Here is an 18,894-nt window from a genome sequence, read left to right as displayed (position 1 = left end):
CAAGACACTGTACCGACATCTGCTGAAAACCCCAAATACACTAGCTGACCAAACAATCTGCCCACTAATAGCAGCTCATCTGGAGCTTTACGTCACATCACATATCTTCCTCATCACCCATCTTCCTCAGCAGATGGAGTTTGCCCAGTTGTCATGATGTTAAAATTTCTACTTTTCTGTACAATCCATAGACTTCTTATCTATGATAGCTTAACAGTTGAGATACATTTATTTTTTTCAGTTTAAAAATAGAAATTTGAACTTCTACAACTAAGTGTTTGCCAACCCTCCTCCCCAATTCAGCAACTGCATCAGTAACTAGCAGTGGGGAAACATCAGAGCCTTCAAGACTTCTAATTCAATTTTAGCCTCATTTTCTATTAATTTTAATTCAGAAATGAAAGGGTTATTGTCCTGAAACCATTAAAATAGATTATCCAGTCAGATTTTTTTGTTGTCTCTTTAAAAGCCTTTCAAAAATCAAAAAAAAGTGCAAAGCCTAAAGTGTAAGGAATGTATTTAACAGTGTGTTAGAGTGTTTATCTGCCCTAACCTAAGCTGCAGAGACAGTTAGCTACTAATTTAACACAGTGTATCTCCCAAGCATGGGTCCCCAAGGGCAAAGAGTAGCATTAGCCAACTCCAGACGGGTGACAAATTTAAAGGAAAAACCTGAAAAGTGGAGAAACAGGACAACAATGCGCCATCCACAGGGCATGATGGGTCCAAACACACACACACACACACATGCACACACACATGGTTTATGCCTTTACATTCACAAGATCTCAACCCAACACCTATGGGAGGTTTTGAACCAGAGTATTAGGCAGTGCTCTCCACCACCATCACCATCATAAAAACACCAGATGAGGGAGTATCTATGTCACTGTTCTGGCAGCACAAAGACATTTTATGTTGGTTTTTCCTTTTATTTGTCATCCGTCTGTATATTGAACGGGGTCACACTTAAGATTTAAAAAAAAGTTCCTGACAGCACATCCACTGAGTAGTATTCCCAAAAGAGCAAGGAGAAATTCAGCAAAGCATCCCTCTGGGCTCACCTCATATTGGGTAATTAGGCCATTGGGCTCGACAGGCTCCTCCCACTTCAGAAAGATCATGTCATCCAGCGGGGTGAAAGTGAGCGACTCTGGTGCTATGCCTCCGGGAACTATAAGAAATTGTCAGAACAAACATTTGTCGGGGAAATTGAAGTGCTAATCCCACAGTGAGCCTCTCCTGTCAATATCACAGAAGTGAATGTCACAGTGGCTCAGAACAATGCACCACATGAGAGACTCAGAGACAGCCAGAGAGCAGCAGGCTGAGAACATCAGATAAGGACACGGTTAATTTATGAACTGCATCAATTATGTAACCACAATACAGACAAAAAGCAGGGAATATAAAAAAGAATATTGTAATTTTATATCAGTCCTCTGTCACAGCTGAAATATATTGATGAATATGTCAGACACTTGCTGGTAAACTTGTTTCTGAGTGGTGGTGAGAGCACAGTAAATGCTTCAACATTCAAATATACACTGTGTTAACAGTTTTTTTGGGCCATTCAGTATCAGATCCAGTCCCCATGGTCTGTGTGAGCGTTGTACAGAGGGAGACTGTTATGTGAGATTCAGGCCTGAGGCTAAAGCGAGAGCCAAACAGCTGAGTCGACTGTTATTTTTGAATTGAGTTAGTCTGTTAGTCTGGAGGACAGAGTTGCTTATTAAGGCTTTTGGCAAAAGCGTTCATAATTGACGTGTACTGTGTGTCTATGTACATATATTCATCTTTTCTCATTTCAGAAAACTCGGTCTCTTGCTTTCTCCCTCTCTTCTGATTTTTTCCATCTCTCTCAGTATATATCTCTTTCTGAACAATCTTGTTTGTTTTGATTTTTTTCATGGAAGAATTGATTTCTCTCTTAGCCGCCATGCAGACGATGTGCTATGGCATGAAGGAATAATAGCGGATAAGAAATAAGCACAAAATCCTATCTCAGGGTTGCCAGAGACTCAGATATAACATTTTCTCTTTTATGTTATTTTCATCAGAAAATGAAAAGGATCTTTTGTAATGGTGATTCAGCCTCAGTCAGATGGTCATCCGCTCTGTATTGTGTGTTAGGGGAAGACAGAGGAGCTGGTAAAAGTGTTTTGAAATATCAAGCAAATTAACCGCATATGAACTAAAACTTATATATGGATATGGATATTTTCACCACTTATGGTACAGCAAATTTAAAAAGCCCAGAGAACAACTATCTCAACACAGGATAATGTCACACTATAGGTCTGATTCTGGGAAGTCTCAGGTCTGGATAGTCTCCATTCTGACATTTACTATGGGAATACTTAAACAATTCGAGGTATTCCGGTACATTTTCACACTCTTCCAAAACAGCTACCTCAATTAAATCCATGAGACCATAACTTAAGATGTGATGATGATATCTCTTTCTCTGAGTATAAAGGGTTGAGACAGTAAAGTGCACATGAAGCTGGAGGGCAGCATTATCATTTTGACAGTGTCTTAACTGCATTTTAAACGATAAAACACTGCACTGCAGAATTTAGAAGACAGCACACAAGCACATTTAGCATCAAACATAATAGTACTTGTTCTGCAGAACACCGTGCCCCTGTGACTGATCATTTTTATGCAGTATATTACATTATGATATTGTTGATTCTGATGCATCAATGCTTAAGTTGGATTTTGACGTAGTTTAGATCTATGGTTTTACACCTGGAAGTCGGGCCCCCTCCAAAAGGTCGCAAGATAAATCTGCTGGGTTCTGACATGATTAATGGGGCAGGAGGGAAGAAAAAGTTTTGTTAGTCTAATTCATATTCATTTTTAATACCACTCTCAAATTCTTGTTGTTTTTTTTTATATTGCATGCAGAGTTTTACCTCCTTGGGCCAATTATTTAAATAAAACCATCCATGCATCCAAGAACAAACCATGGAAAGTTAGAGGGGAAATCATTCTGGCGGAACTGCTAACAAGTCATGGACATCTGACAAGAGGCCCCGAGTAAACACTGCTTTTTAAAGGGTCGGAAAAAAAACCAAAAAGGTTTGTGAACCACTGGTTTAATCTTTAACAATGTGTTGTATTTTCTAAGCTTATCATTATTGTGTTTGAGTCCTACTCTAAAAAGTAACTAGTAACTATAGCTGTAAAATAAACGTAGTGCAGTAAAAATATAGAATATTTCCCACTGGAATTTAGTGAAGCATGAAATGGAGATACTCAAGTGCTGTACTCAAGTACAGTGCTCGAAGAAATGTAACAAGATATCTTCCACCACTGATTGGGAATACAAAATGTTTTCTGTTTTCATGACACTTTTCATTCTCAGCTTTTCTGTCCTCTGTTTCAACGCTATCTTTCCTGCAACTTCCTCCGGGACTTACTGTCCTCCTCAGTCTGGAAGGTGACCTCTCTGCCCTCTTTCTTCCCCTCTGGATTGGCCAGTGACAGGCGGACATGGATGCCGTGGTAGGGTGGCAGATCACGCAGCGTGAAGCGTGAAGCGTTGTGTTCCACTGCCAGGCACTCGCGCACGGTGGTGTTGTGGCCTCCGCCGCCTCCCGCCGTGGTGTAACGGTAGCACAGGGACACTGAGTAGGTGTGGCAGCGTGTCAGGTTGAACGCCAGATTCTCCCACTGCAGGGACAACTGCCTGGACTGGATATCTGTGGCTGTGAGGCCCCGCAGTGCACGCATGGGCTCTGGGAGAGAGGGGAAAAGATTGAAGAAGAAGAAGAAGAAGAAAAGAAAGAGAAAATTGAGAGACAAAGAAAGCAGAAATAAAACAAAAATAAGCAATGTCACTGGAAAAGTCCTGAAGGCACAGTACTGAATTCTGCCAAATGAAAGCACAGGTAACTTTGTTTTACTGTAAAATAATCGATTTTAGACACAACACCCAGCAAACAGTATCACTGATGTCCCAAGACTGCACTGGCAGTTTTTCACTTTCCCTCTCTTATGCGCAGCCATCCTGCCCCACCACAACATGGAGGTCAACAGTTTGCTGCCAGCTCAACACACCCACCTCCCCCATGGCAGAGCAGGAACTCATGCCAATTGCGCTAATTAATCGGACAGGCTGCGGGTTGCCATCGCACTCCCACCAGTCTCCGCCTCCGCGTCTACGAGCAATTTGAGTATCCAGTAGTTATACTTCTTGGCCCTGAGCTTTAATCCACACACAAAAAATGCCAGTGCAATACAAGGGCATTCACTTCCGCTGGTCACTCTTACATCTGGGTCATCGCAACGGCCATATTTTTAGAAGGGACTGAGTTAATTCTAGTCATTTCCAGGTTAACCCTGACTTTTTTCTGACTCAGACTAAAATAAACAACAGCTCTGTCTTTGATATCCTCCTTGCATGTAATGGCAAGCTGAAAGATACAGAGCCTCTATACACAGAGGCACAGACCAGCCAGTGTTCAGGAGGACGTCCGAAATTGAAGAGAAGCTGAGTTAAGCCAAGGACATCCTCAGAATCAATGGAGGCATTTATCAGTGGCCATTATTAACACAATCAACGCCTTTTTGTCAAGCAATATGCTACATAATGTATTGTATGGCTTTATTCTTTTAATAGGGTGTGTTGAGTAATGGGCCAGGGAGGCAGGGAATGACAGCAGAGATATGGGGTACATGGAGAGATCAGTGGAGTTTGAGGTTACTGGCCAAGGTCTTCATTCCTTCACTGACTTGCACGCTCAGTGGGATTCTCACTGCAACACAGATTAGTGCAGGGACCTTAAATAAGGCGGCTAATGCATCACTGAGCTGGGGCTAAAACAAGAATTATCTACTGCTCTATAAAATACCGTTATTCCACCCTGTTTCTATATCACTCTCTTTGTTTATCTCTTTACCTCTCCTCCCTCCTTCCTTTTCTCTCTCTCTCTATTTTGAGTGCACACATTCTCAAACTCACACACAAATATAAACACGCTAACATTATCAGACACAACAGCTCAATGCCCAGTTTCTTATGCACTTATTACTGCCTGCAGTGGAGCAATTCTGTTAAAGTAAAATCTTATGACACTTTCAATCTATACTGAAGGCCTCAGCAGTCACCAGCCCTCTCTTTTAATTTGCTGTCTGGCATCTCATACTAGATGGAAATATGACCAGAGCATTGATCTGAACCTCATCCACACTAATGTGACGGCAGATAAATGGGTGGGCTCACTAATCGCAAAGTAGTAGACTGCACCCAGCAAGAAATGTTAATGTTCCATTGTTCCAGTGTGGCTGAGGATTGTCTTAATGGTGCAATTGATAGTCTGCACAGTCTGAGAGCTAAATAAAGAGAGGCATTTAACTACTGAGTTAATGAAAGCATCACCAAAGAGGCCACAGTGTGCTCATTGTGGGTTTCCTCAAAGTGGACATTTGTGCCGGCCCCTTCCCCTTGCCTCGTCTTATCTGTGTGTATGCCATGGGGCACCCATTCTCTGGCACCCTGTGGCATGAAATCTGCAGCCGCCCCAACATGGCCGAAAGCCCAGAGCACCATGTCGATCCTTGGAGATTGGAAATCAGAGTGGATGTGACAGGTTCTGGTTTATTATCTCCCCTAAAACTGTAACATGGGACAACAGCAGGACAGAGCAGAGCTGCCTCAGATTGCATGCATCCATGGAGGGGATCTGGACTGACTGCGTCAGACGGGAAAACCAAATTTATACAGACATGCACGCCTATACCCATGTGCAAGCAAAAAAAACACAAGCACACATAAATCCAAACAGCCCAAATGTGCACACACAGGGAATTCTGGCTCCGAAAGGAAGACATGATGAACGACATGCCAAGAAAGGCAAAGCACTCGTGTTCCTAATGTGCCTAATTTTAGTCAGGCTCCAGTGTTGGTTCCCTCTAACAGACCAAGAACATCATGGGCAGGGGCTCTCCAGAAGGTTCAGTGACCCGGCAGCAGGTGGAAGCCCATTAACGTAGTTTGGGGACCACCTGCAGTACAAATGCTCTCCTCTCCTCTCTGATTTACTTGAGGGGCTTCAAGCTGTGCTAATGCACCGTGCTGATAATCACAGCAATGGCTCATCAAGCACACCTGGATGGCCATCAGAGCCAGGCGGAGACCATGTTCACATTCACGGACATTAGTTTTACAGCACCCGCATGAGGACGGCACGGCTCGGCGAGGAAGTGATTGTGTACGGTGAAGCCAGCTAGCCAACATGTTTGGGAAGGAGGGAAATATTCAGCATGACCACGGAAGAGTGAAAATAGTCATGGTGGCACGACACCGCTTTTGAAGGGGAAATTCACTCTCCTCCTAAATACAAACAGGGTCCAAAAATCCCTGCTGTTCACTGGATAATTACCACCTCCCAGAAATCACCACAACAACTTCACCATCTATTTTCTCATGCTTAAACCTAACAAGGCCAACAGCAAGGGGTGGGAAAGGGGGCATCTGGATTCAGCAGTGGAATATGGGGTCAGCAGGGGTAGTGTAGTCCAGATGGTTTGGAGGTTGGGTCAGGGGAGATCTGGGAACCAGGTGGTGATTAGAGTCTCCTGGAGGGTCACAAAGGCGAGATACAGCAGGTGGAGGAGGTTGCAGCTTACTATAAATGTAAACTACATCAACAACACCCAAGTAAATCTGATCAAACCATGCAGGGGTCAGTCAGATGCAGCTGCAGCACAAATAAAAAAAAGAAAAGAAAACAAATTCAAGCATTTGTTATTCACAGCTTTGTAGCTACCTGAGAAAAAATTACAAGACAGAAGACACGACTGGCAAAATTAATTTCACCTGTATTTTCTCTGTATTGAACTAGTACTGCATCTAAATGCCCTGTTTAACAGCTCAGCAAACACGGCAGTATTACTTATCCCACACATGGTTGAACAAGCTAATGTCACAGTGGTTGAAATGTAAATACATCATTAAAGGCCGAGTTTGGTGACTTTCACAAACACCGATACCAGCAACTGTGAAAGCAATTTCCGTATGTTGTGAATCCTCTCTCGCTTCACCTCTCACACATTCACTCGCCTCATTTTTACCGTTTCACTCTCTCACTTTGAAAAACTACCTTCTCTCCCACACACACACTCCCACACCACAGCCTTCCCTCCACTCTTCTCCCTCCTCTTGCTGACGGCTTTTTTTAAAAAAAAGTTTTTTTATTGTGAATTTTCTGTGTCTCTTGTGTTGGGGAGGGATTGGGGAGAGAGGGCTGTGAGCTCACTCAGAGTGCCTGATGAATGAGGGGTGTCTTTGGCTGTTGGGAGAGGAGAGTAGCTTTAATATGTCATTGGAGAGGGGGGCTGGGGAGGCTCTACTGAAGCAGAGTAGGGAGATATGTGAGGGATGGTGTGTGGCAGGAGGAGACCGTTGGGCATAGAAAAGAGTGATGACCATGGAAGATACGAATCCACAGACTGCCTTTGGGTAACACAAAGCTCTCTGTTTCGTGTGCCTGTGACTACAACGCATACATTGCAGATGCAGGCAGCAGTAATAACTGTGTGTGCATCTGCATTAACACAGTACCCTTTGTGCTCTATAGGTGTACATATGTTTAACAGTGAGCATGGGTGTGGCCTTTTGTTATCCTGCTCATCTCCCTGGGTGTTCTGGGTCTGCACTGTGACAGTGCACAGATGTTAGCAGGCAGAACAAAATGTTCAATGAAAAAAAAAAAAAAAAAGCAAGGAAAATCTTCACCTGAACGACTGTGGAAAATGAAAAATAATCAATTTTTAAATCTGTAAAAAAAACTTTTGTTAAATGAATAGAAAACACAAACAAAAAGGAAGCAGAAAGAAAACTAGTAGAGCTGAAACAGTGAGTGACAGAAAATTAACTATTTTTAATAATCAATTAAGCGTCTCTGTCATTTCTGAAGCAACAATGCCAAACATGCGTTGGTTCCAGGTTGTCACTGCTGAAGATTTGTTGCCTTTCTCTGTTATACATGACAGTGAAGTGACTATCTTTTGTCTTTGGACTGAATAAGCGCTTTGAAGATTCATTCCTAAGTTACACTGGGCTCTGGGTATTTATAATGGGAATTTTCTTACACTTTGTAGACAAATCAAGAAAATTATTGGTGAATTAATCAAAACAATTGTTAGTCACAGCCTCTGTGTATCTGTGATTGATATGTCTCCACTATTGTCACCTAAAAATTCTAGTCTAATTATTGTACTTGCCAAATGACATTTCTATCTTCTGCAGTAGATACCAAAGAAGACTGCTTTAGGCCAGCTGCTAGAGTCAGTCAGCTGTTATCTTTTGAACAACCGTCAAACCAGTATTGCCATACTGGCAGAAAAAAAGTCTCCCTTTTTTTCTCCTCAGCTCCAGAGTTCAGAGAACACCACTGATAGCGACTGTGGCTTTTCTTATGAGATAAGTATAGTGACTGAGTCAGAGCTTGTCTATCAGTTCCTCTTCTGATTGAACTCCGATTATTGTGACCAATGCAGCCCCAAAATCTATGACTATGACGTTATGGTGTGTGGCTGTTGGACATCAGTACTTTAAACTGAGGACCTTTTATGAAATGACTTCATGAAGCACAAAGAAGACATATTTATAGGTATTAGTCTTACCTAGATTAAATGTGTAAGCCGATGCAATTTAGAAAATCACAGAGCAGCGTGGTACAGGTTTTATTAAAGACCCTGCTGCCCCGTGCTTGTGGATTCTACTGAACAGCCAGGTGTTCAACACACTACATTCCCCTCTTCAGGCCATGGGCGATGCATCACCTAAACAGTGCTCACTGTGATTCCCCTCAGCGCTACATGTTGCATAATGGGTCCTTTCAGAGCAACGTCCCTACCCTTCCCAAAAAAAAAAAAAAAAAGCCATCTCATTCTTGGCGACCCAAACATAAAACCCAAAATGGGAATATACTAAATAGACTGTTGCAGACCGTTATCTCTATAAATGAGACAACATACTACAAGATTCAGCTGTGGGTACAAATTTCTGGAGTAGGAAAGATGTAAGTGATACAACAGATAACACTCTGTGATTCATCTTAAAAAAAATAACATATGGATGAAAGCGAGGAGGTGGGTGGTGTGCTTCAAGCTTGAAATGCAGCAGCTGCCACTGGCCTGAGAATAGCAGTGGCAGTAGCACTTTCATGTTTGGAGTCAGGCATTATTACGCTCTGGAGCATATCAAAATCAGTCTAATGACCAGCTTTCTCTGCAAGTCACTCACATACTGAGCTTGGACGATCTCCTTTTAGTTTAAGTTTTTAATCTCTGGCCACATGGAACTCTTTATAAAGAGCTCAAAAGAATAATTGTTTGGTAAGACTCAGTCAATTTAAATCCATTACACACACACCATTCAGCTTCTGTTCTAACTGATCCGTCTTTTACATCTTGTATTTTAATGAACTTTATTTCTTTTTAGTTGGTTTAATTTATTATTTTCTTTTTCTTTGAACTACTTCCTAATTTTGTACCTTTTAAAGTCATTAAGTCATTTTGATGAGTTACTCAACATCATTGTAAATAAGGGCCATAAATATATCCAACCTATATATATATATATATATATATATATATATATATAAAAACGCTCTGCTGTGATATGTGAATGAGTGTGCAGGTGACGATGATAGTCATGCCTGCCTGAACCTATGAGAACACTTATCAACGGTAGCCTGCAATCATATGTTGCTATATGAGCTAAAGTACAACACTCTAATACATTAGGCCAGTGGTTCCAAACGTGTGGCTCGGGGCCCATCAGAGGGTCTCAAGATGAATCAAGTGCTTATAGGATGAGTAAAGAGATAGGATTTCTGTTACAAAAAATATGTTACATGTTCCTGACTTATCTCTTTTTTCTCATGAGATATTTGTACGTTCACCTCTTCAGGCCTCCATCCTTAAACTTAAACAACCTAACTAGGTTGTCACTCTTTAGTAGAACTGATCACAACTAAGACCATAACCCATCACAAGGGTTCTCAAGGCGTCACAAGCCAAAAAGATCAGGAACGTCTGCATCAGGCGGCTATGCCCTGTCTGGGATCTGGGTAGCTCACCTGCACATTTGGTCCTGCTCACAAGAGGTGGTCCAGGAGGGCCAGTTCCTCCCTCTCCAGGCCGAGTCAACAGCACACTGATGTGGTACTCGGTGTCTGGATCCAGGTGCCACAGCTTGTATGTGACCATGTTGACCCCGTGCACCTCTGACCACGGAGACTGACTGGCACGGTACTCAATCTCCTTCCTGATAATGGGGCCATCTCCCAGGATAGAGTTCGTGTTGAGCTGGATGATCAGGTAAGTGGAGCCGGCGCGAAGCAGCTGAGGCGGCGCAATGGGGGATGGAGGTACTGTCAGAGGAAATGAGAGGCAGTTCATTTTTTTTGTTTTCCTGTTCAAACACACATTTGTATCGGTAAAAGCATTTGCTGGCAGGGCCGTAGCACTTACACAGTCCGGAGGTACACACGCAGGTGGTACCATTGTGGTATTCATTTTACTAATCAGTTGTATGCAAACAGATTTCTGCCCAGAGTCTTAAATGAGTCCCTAGGGACTGCTGGATGTGAGCAGGTCAAACTGCGTTCAAATAGCAGATTAGTCATACCTATTAACAAGGCATTCACAGCCTTGCATAAATCTTAACAGAGTAGCAAGTGAAAAAACAGCTTTGGATGTGTATGATCTTTGTATCTAAAGGATTAAGTGCTGTACATCTTTTTCTCTAAGTGAGTGTTCTGTCCTCACAGCTGGTCGCCATGATGAAAGAGGAGACTCTGCGTCACTGTCGGTAAAGACTGCCAAACCAAGGATTAATTCCAGAGCCCACTGGTCAAATGTCACTTACTGGCAGATCCAAGTCACTGAACAATTACACAGAGAACAGTGTGAGGGAGGGAAGGGAATGCAAAAGAAATGAGGACAAAGCATGAGAAAAGATCAGAGTTTGATCTGTGGCTGTGACTAATCCTTCATTCCTACAGAGGCGCCTCTGTCTTTTATGACCCTCCTTTCTGTGGGATTTCAACATTACCAGCACCTCACCTTTACTCTGCACTGCTTTCCGTTGCCTCGACTTAGCCTGAAGCAGCTTCTCTTTGGGGGCTGTCAATGACTGCATCCATATAGAAAAGGCAAATTTAGGCCACAGGTAAATGGCAAGGGGGGACGACTTTAAATCAACTCACTCATGTCTTTCGCAGTTGAAGTTCACCAGTCTGGTAAATATGCTAGAGATTTTCTGTTCATTTACTTTGTTTATTTTACACTTTGATTCCCTCTGCATAAAGAGCTACTCTGATACCAAACATTGCTCTCAGAGCTAGTTTCTGTTTAATTAAGGATTTCTCTGCACTGAGATTTATGCTTTAACAGGTTGAAAATCCCTGGAAACACATCCCCAAATGTGCACAGGATCAAAAAATAACAACTAGGAGGCCACAACAAAAGCCGGAGACATACAGCACCTTTAGGAGAAAGATGGAAATGTTGTGTTCATTATGTGGACATGTTTCTGTCCTCTGTGGGGCAATAAGAGAGCTTCATCATGATTCCTGCACGCAACCTAAGGTCTTGAAATGAGTGGTGCCAACTCATTAAGGGGATGATTAGGCTCTTCTTAGCAGGGCAGTGCGGGGAAAGGGATTTATGAAAGTCTCGTTAAGGACTCGATCTCAGCTCTTGTGAAATAGATTATAGAGTTACAGCCAGTTGACTTGAACATGACTTACAGCCACATCTACTCGTGATGCAGAGTGACCTTTGCCAGAAATAACATCTTTGTCCTAATTATAAAATAAAGTACGTAAAGCAACAACCACATGGTCACAATAATACTCATTTGCTCTGGACTGTGAGCACATTAAATGGGATTTCATGGCTTTCTATCAGCATGTTCACTGACTCCTGGTTTAGTGGCAGCTGCTGGTGAGATGGTTTTGTAGCATTTTGGCAAAATGGCTCCATTTTGTACCGTGGCAATCAGTCTGTATCACAATACTTAACAGAGCCCATGCTTCCTTATCTATCAAAGGGATCTTTACTTCATGCTTCAACGACAACGGTCTCCGTCAGACTCAAAAAAACAGCAATAAGAGGGGGAGGATGCAGCCGAGGACAAGGAGAATGAGAATCTTTCAGATCCTTATTTCCCCTTCTCATCTTCCCTTTACTGGGGTGTGTTATGCCAACAAACCATCCCACAGCCGTGTCATTACTATGCTGTCAAAGTGGTGTCAGGCTGTGGGGTTGGAGTGAGTAATGGGAGTGAGGTCACCATCTGTGGTACATGATATGACAGGGGCTGCTGGAGTCCTAGTCAAAAGAACTGCTTTTTGACAGAGAGCTGAAGAGCCGAGTGTGGCAGCCTATTTGACAACTCCAGCTCAGAAAACAACACAAGTCAGGCAGATTGCATTCACCAGGTAAAGAGCCATCGCGTGTGTGTCAAGTACCACACACTCTGTAATTATGGAGTTTTGTGGAAATCAATCTGAAATATGTGTCTGTAATTTCCGCCATCAAGCGCAAATGAGGGTTAATTTGAAATATCTTCACACTAAAGATATCACTGTTTGTTATGATCAGTTTGATTTTTAATTGGTCTTCACAGGCAGTGATGTATCGTGACCGAGAGGAGCAGGAAAATCATGTGCTATCATAACAACAGCAGGAAAAAATTATGCTTGGCAGGAAAGAAACAGAAAGGGGACAAAGAGAAAAAGAGAACAGTGAGAGACGAGAAGAGAGCGTTTTTACCTTTGACGACCAGTTCAGCAAAGTTTGAGACCCCAGAGCCCCTGGGGGACTGAGTGACACAGCGGTAAAGGTCTTGATCCGATCTCTGGACACTGTCTAGCTGGAAGGATACCACAAAGCGCCGGTGACTCAGGTGCTTGACCGACGCTGTTGTTAAAATGTCCCCATTGTGTCTCTGGAAAGCAGGAAAGGACAGGGTGAGAGAGAGCAGGTTGGTTCACCACATCACTGTCACACACACACACACACAAACACACACACAGGTATAAGTCACCTCATATAGTATACAATGTGCAAAAGCTGTACTATTGTTTTCCATGAAGTTGGGACTCGACAGATTTGATTGACCAGCATTGAAACAGCAAGGGCCAAAACATCAAGACTTTAAATCCATAATATGAGTCAAGCTCCCACACCCCAGCTCCTATACTTCCCATAATGCAACTCATGTAGCCTCTTCATTAGATCCTCCCTGCCTCCCTAAATGCACACATCTTTCAAACCCCACACTCCCAGTTTGTACTACAGGCCCCCAGAGCTACAGAAAACATGAAACAACTGTCACAGGCTGAGTAGCAGTCACCATGACAACAGGAGTAAACTGACTTTTATGTGCAAAATTAGCAATCCAAGGTACAAATGTTTTTTTGTAATTTTCCTTCCATCCTTCTTTTCTTGCTTTCTTGTTTTTACTGTAGACTGCATGTTACTTGTGCTAATGTTAATGACCTGATTTTGCATGTTCTATACACCTTTCTTTGTATTGTGTTGTATTTTTTTTATTACAAACATGCCCGTACACACCACAATCAAAACTCCCCAGACACACACACACAAACACACACACACACACACAGACACACACAAACACTCATTTCCTATTACTATACCACACCCTTGTACGCAGTTATTGCCCAATGAACTCCAGGGACACTAAGCTAATAATGCAACAAAACACTTAAATTATTGCTATCTGGGTCAGTTTGTATTAGAGCTATGTGATTAAAAAGGAGGAGGATTGTCCAATTGTGTGCAATTTAATTAGAATGGCAGGACCATCTCTCTGATTTAATCACACAATATGACAATCAGACATGCTTTAATAAAACAAATGAAATCTCATTAAAATAATAATGATTATGGGGGTAATACATGTCACGAGTGTTGTCCCTTAATGGAGCCCATCTTCCACCTCAGTCATCCTCAGTGTACAATGTCATTGAACCAAACCATTTAACCGCTCAGCAGTAAGAATTGGGAAACAGATGGCCTTTAATGCATTAAGCTTTAATCAGTTTAGTACATAGGCTAACGGATGAACAGTAGCATGTAGACTTTGTGTTTTGGTGCAAAACTAATGAAAAGAAATAGTAGAATTCGCTGTGAGACAACTGCTCGCTTTGGCATAAAGCAAAAACAGAACATAAACAAAACTGAGTTTGGGACAAAGTGAGAAACAACGAGGAATAATGCTACCGAAAAAGAGGAAAAATACAAAGAGAAGACGATTCAAATGAATGTTGCATGATGCACCTTGCTGTTGCACCGTGAGAGGCATTTCTCACATTGTTCCACACCATTAAAACCACTAGCATCCGTCATGTCCACGTAGCCTCAACAAAACACATTGGATCTGACATTTTTTCTCATGTTTTCAGGCCATACGTTGTGTGAAATGGTGGACATGAATCTTGATACTCATCCTTTTGATATGCCAGTTTTTACTGAATCCAAAGCATGTGCACACGCTGGGATTAAAAAGGTTTGGGGTGTGCTTGGCCATCCCAGCTTCTGTTGTACTTCTAATTTGGGCCCATCAAAAACCCACAGACCACACAAACCCCAGGCCAGACCTTTGCAAACAAACACATAAACATACACCCACTGATCAGGGTTAAACAGGCAACAAAGCTTGTGACCGCAGGAAAAGAAAAAAAATCTCAGTAACACACTCCTGTATCCTCCCTGCATCTTTTATACCTCCTTTTTACTATCTAGTGTGTGGATTACAGAAGGAGGGCAGGAGAAATCAGGGGAAATCAAATAAACCCGTGATCACTTCCTGTTACGTAAACAATCTGGCTGCAGCTAATTGGCGAGGAAACGACAAAACGATCTGTTAATCTGGCAGGCGTGCGCAGCCAAGACGGTGCTGCAGCTGCTATACAGCAGACACTATGAACACAAACGGGCACAACAGAAAACGACTCTGATGTGAGTTCATATGGAGAAAACAAGTGTGAAAGATGTGTGTGAGGGCAGAGAGAGGGAACAGAGAGCAGTGAAGAGGACAGTAAATGGTGGAGGAGAGGCACGCAGAGAGCATTCCAGTGGCCTAGAGATCTCATTACAGGAGGCGCCTGTATGGATACGCCAACTAATTACACAAAGCATTTGTCTTCATCCTTGTGTTGTGTCCAAGTGGGTGGTTTGATAAAGTGTTCAGAGAGGTGGGAAAGAGGACGCTTCAATTACATAAATCACACATCTACGAATTTTAAACAATACAGTAGGTTTGCCTAAGGTCAACCGTGATTAACACTGGGTGTAGTGGGCGGTAAGATGTTGGCAAAAGCGTTGAATGTGTGGCTGCAGAGTAACTGCAGTAGGAGATAAAAAGAAAACCCTTCAGCTGATTTTTAGTCCTTTAATCAGGGCTACAGAAAGAGGAGGGTTTTAAGACCACAGAGTTATTCCCACCAGACATAAGGACTGTATGGCCTGCCTGACCTTCAAAGAGCAAGCCCCTCTAGATGTAAAGACAGAAATATAAAACACAGCACAGTTTGAATTAAATCAGGAGGAAATGAAGAGAAGTAGACAATACTGTGATACTATAAGCAATGTAACTTTTCATAACTCAGTGAAGTGAGGGGGCTTCAATGCCTCAATGGCCTTCACAGCTCAAGCTTAATTTAAGCACAAACATGTCTGGGACACATAACAACCAGAAAATAACAGCTTGTTAAGTGTAACAGCCTCCACTCGGATCTGCATTTATGTATACACAATGTAGACACATTGTGATTTGAAGCCTTCAACTTAATGATTTACCTTTATTTACCTTGGCCCACGGGGCACACACACAGGGGCCCAAGTGTTTATGGGTCTCCTGGACTCTGTGTGTAATTAATGTTAACATTTCTTGTTGGACAGTCTGAGACTATAAAGAGATGCAAAATGACCACATCAAGATGCATTAAGAATTACAAAGAGATGGAAAATGACTACAAAGACACACAAATGGACTACAAAGATACAAAACAATGAGAAAGAGACACAGAATGACCCCAAAAAGATGCAAAACGACAGAGACAAAAAACCACAAGGCCACATAAAGAGACTGCAAAGCATTTCAACTACAAAGAGACACAACATGACCAAAAAGAGATACAAATGACTACAAAGAGATGTTAAACCACATAGAAAGCTACATGACCAAAGGAGATGCAAAACTATGACAAAAAAGACACATAACAACCACAAATTATTCATCGGTTTTGGGTTTTCTGTTCCTTTGTAGGAGCGGTCTGGCACCTTTAACATGTCTGTGCCCTGGAGCCCATTGTCTAATAATCCATCCATGACCTGAAGTTCCTCTAAACTTCAAGCATTCAGTCAGTCAAGTGTGAAGAACACCAAAACCAGTTTTTCTTTCTGTAGTGTTGACTGCTTTGGAGGTAAAAAAATATTTTTTAACTAACTCCCACATGTCTGACTCAGACACACAGGTTCCTTTAGCAACCATTAAACCACTGACCTCCAGCAGGAACTTCTCCGCCTCAGCTGCCCTTCCAGCAGCAACACACTGGAAGGTGGCATTTTGCCCAGCATTGACCTCCTCATCTCCTAGCCTGGAGAAGTGCGGCGCCTTATCTAAAGAGACAGACAGACAGAGACACAGAGTGAGATCAAAAGACTCCATTACCTTTCAGCCATTCACAATGGCAGTCAGCTACACAGGGCATGTTTTTTATCAGGGCTTTTTGTTTTGTTCGAATACATAAACAGGAATTTTCAGGCATTTCTGCTTGAGAGAAAGAAATAGCTTTGTCAAATGTTTTATCATAATTAAGTTTCACCAACATTCATGAGGGATGTAAAGCAGTAACAAATATTTCTAAGCAGAAAGTTTGACAAAACATTAAACTTGTGCACTTTTTCAACCAATTTATATTCAACTCACTGTGCTTTAGTTAATGACTAAAACAAATAAAGAAACAAAACAATAACAAGTAAAAAGGTTTTTTTTTAAGTTTCTATTTCTTTTGTATAGTTGTGTTGACAGAGGAGGAGGGAAGTTGTTGCATACAATGAAATATAGTTTTAATAAGATGAAAATGTATTAGTGTGTAGTTATTTGTGTTGAGGGGTTCCATTATTGTCCATTACCAAAATAACTTGCTATCCAACAGCATCAGATTAGAGGCAATCTATAGATGAGCAGAATGTGAGAGTGAATCTGCAGAAGAAAGTATCAGCCCTCCACATTTTGACTAATAATGTCCCAGCATGCTGTGTGCAGCCGCCAGTGAGTCAGTGTGTGGGAGTCGCCCTCTCACCCAAGTCTGTGATTAACAATAGAGCAGTGAGAAGCAGACCCCCGCGGAGCCAAATCAGTGGGTAAACGGCTGCAGTGCTGCCTGCCATATCTGAGAAATGGGTTAGGACAGGCTGACATGTCACTCTGGATAACTGACAGGAAGAGATGGCAGAGCAACAGTGATGCTGAAGCATGGGGGAGAAGCGCATGCTTGGCTCTCACTCATCCCCTGCTTGGTTTCGCACAGCACTGCTTTGCTATTTAGCAGGGGAGGGCCATGACAATGTGTTGATCTTGTCTGTGTACATTAAGGAGTAAGGGGAAAGTGCCTGCATTTGTTCCCCACAGGTGGCCATGTTTTCTTTGAGTGACTCTACCTCCTAAGGTTAATTCATAATTCATGCCCGAGAGCAAAACATAAACAAACACCAAAATGAGTGTGAATGGAAAAACAGGCCTTACAGTTGGCAAGAATGACAGTGTTATACAGCTAAATGTGTCAGATCTTATCCTCAGGACTCTTTAGCGTGATAAATATTTCATTGGCCTGTAACTGGTTTCAGACTCAAAGACTAGGTCTCAGGAGAATAAAATGAAATGTTAGTCAAGCTTTAACTACAATTCACTAAAAGGAATTGATTGAGCTTTTATTTACATTTTTGTTAATTTCATTTCATTTTTTTACTATGCGTTTTTCACTTCATCTTCTTTCCTCACACTGTTTGCTGCCAAGTTATGCAGGCTGGCCATGTGCCACATCATAAGGCACGCTCAGGTCTTGATGAGAGTCTTAATTATTTAATGGTCACAGTGGGAGCATTCAGAAGATGCCATCTGCCGTCTCTGGGAGAAACAGGGTGGCTGACTGGGCGGTATGCATACAGTTGGGGTACGAACCAATCCCACAGCCGGTGTTCGTTTAATAAAATCACTGGTGGTATCCTCTACAGCATGGTAATCCCTGAAAAGACCATCTCCAAACACTCCAGTGATAACTATAAGGGATATATAAATATTAACAACAAGGTAACACTGAATCCCGTGAGAGTGAAATATCCTTCAGACTTGTGTCAGTTATATAAGTCACTTGAAAGCGGTGTGAACCATGGGTGTTAAATGTCCTATGAGCTGACGAGAGCCCTTGTGTTCAGCAGTGGGCTGTACAGGGAGTGTGTAAGTGACACTGTGACACTTTGTCCAGGTTCTTAAGCTCAGGGGTCTTAAAGAATATGTTTTACACAACGTCCTCAGGGGCTGACAACACACCCTTACTTTTCCTAAGCTGACAGAAAAGGCCCTCTATGGCAGGGAACCATTGGTTAGCAAAAAAAAAAAAAAAAAAAAACAACCTGAAAAGCAGTGCTTGATGGTAAAAAAAAAAAACGCTCTGTACAAAGTGACTTGTGACAAAAAGCTACAGCACAGTTCCAGTCAGGCTCGAACAAATGAAAGTGTAGAAGTCTTCAGAGACAGGATTCAAGATTTCACTTGATTAACAAGTCAATTTGCCTGTCAAACAAGGCCGGAGGCAGAACAGCAGGTGTGTTTTCAGG

General features: G+C 42.3%; 1 protein-coding gene across 4 annotated transcripts in view; it reads right to left on the bottom strand.

Annotated features, from left to right (window-relative positions):
* Positions 1–18,894, bottom strand: part of ptprub (protein tyrosine phosphatase receptor type Ub) — a 150,817-nt gene that overhangs the window by 45,227 nt on the left and 86,696 nt on the right. For all 4 annotated transcript variants that reach the window (XM_071469198.1, XM_071469199.1, XM_071469200.1 and 1 more), the window contains exons 5-9: positions 16,559–16,674; positions 12,799–12,973; positions 10,098–10,391; positions 3,429–3,746; positions 1,065–1,174 (exon numbers count right to left, since the gene is read on the bottom strand). In XM_071469198.1, coding sequence (XP_071325299.1) covers positions 1,065–1,174; positions 3,429–3,746; positions 10,098–10,391; positions 12,799–12,973; positions 16,559–16,674 — 1,013 coding nt within the window. The remainder of the gene's footprint in view (positions 1–1,064; positions 1,175–3,428; positions 3,747–10,097; positions 10,392–12,798; positions 12,974–16,558; positions 16,675–18,894) is intronic.

Source organism: Trachinotus anak, unplaced genomic scaffold (assembly GCF_046630095.1).
Source record: "Trachinotus anak isolate AG129_WGS33_773 ecotype Australia unplaced genomic scaffold, CSIRO_AGI_Tana_v1 ptg000032l, whole genome shotgun sequence".
Classification (NCBI taxonomy): domain Eukaryota; kingdom Metazoa; phylum Chordata; class Actinopteri; order Carangiformes; family Carangidae; genus Trachinotus; species Trachinotus anak.
Note: the sequence above shows the minus strand (reverse complement) of the source record. Positions and strands in the feature narration are given on the sequence as shown.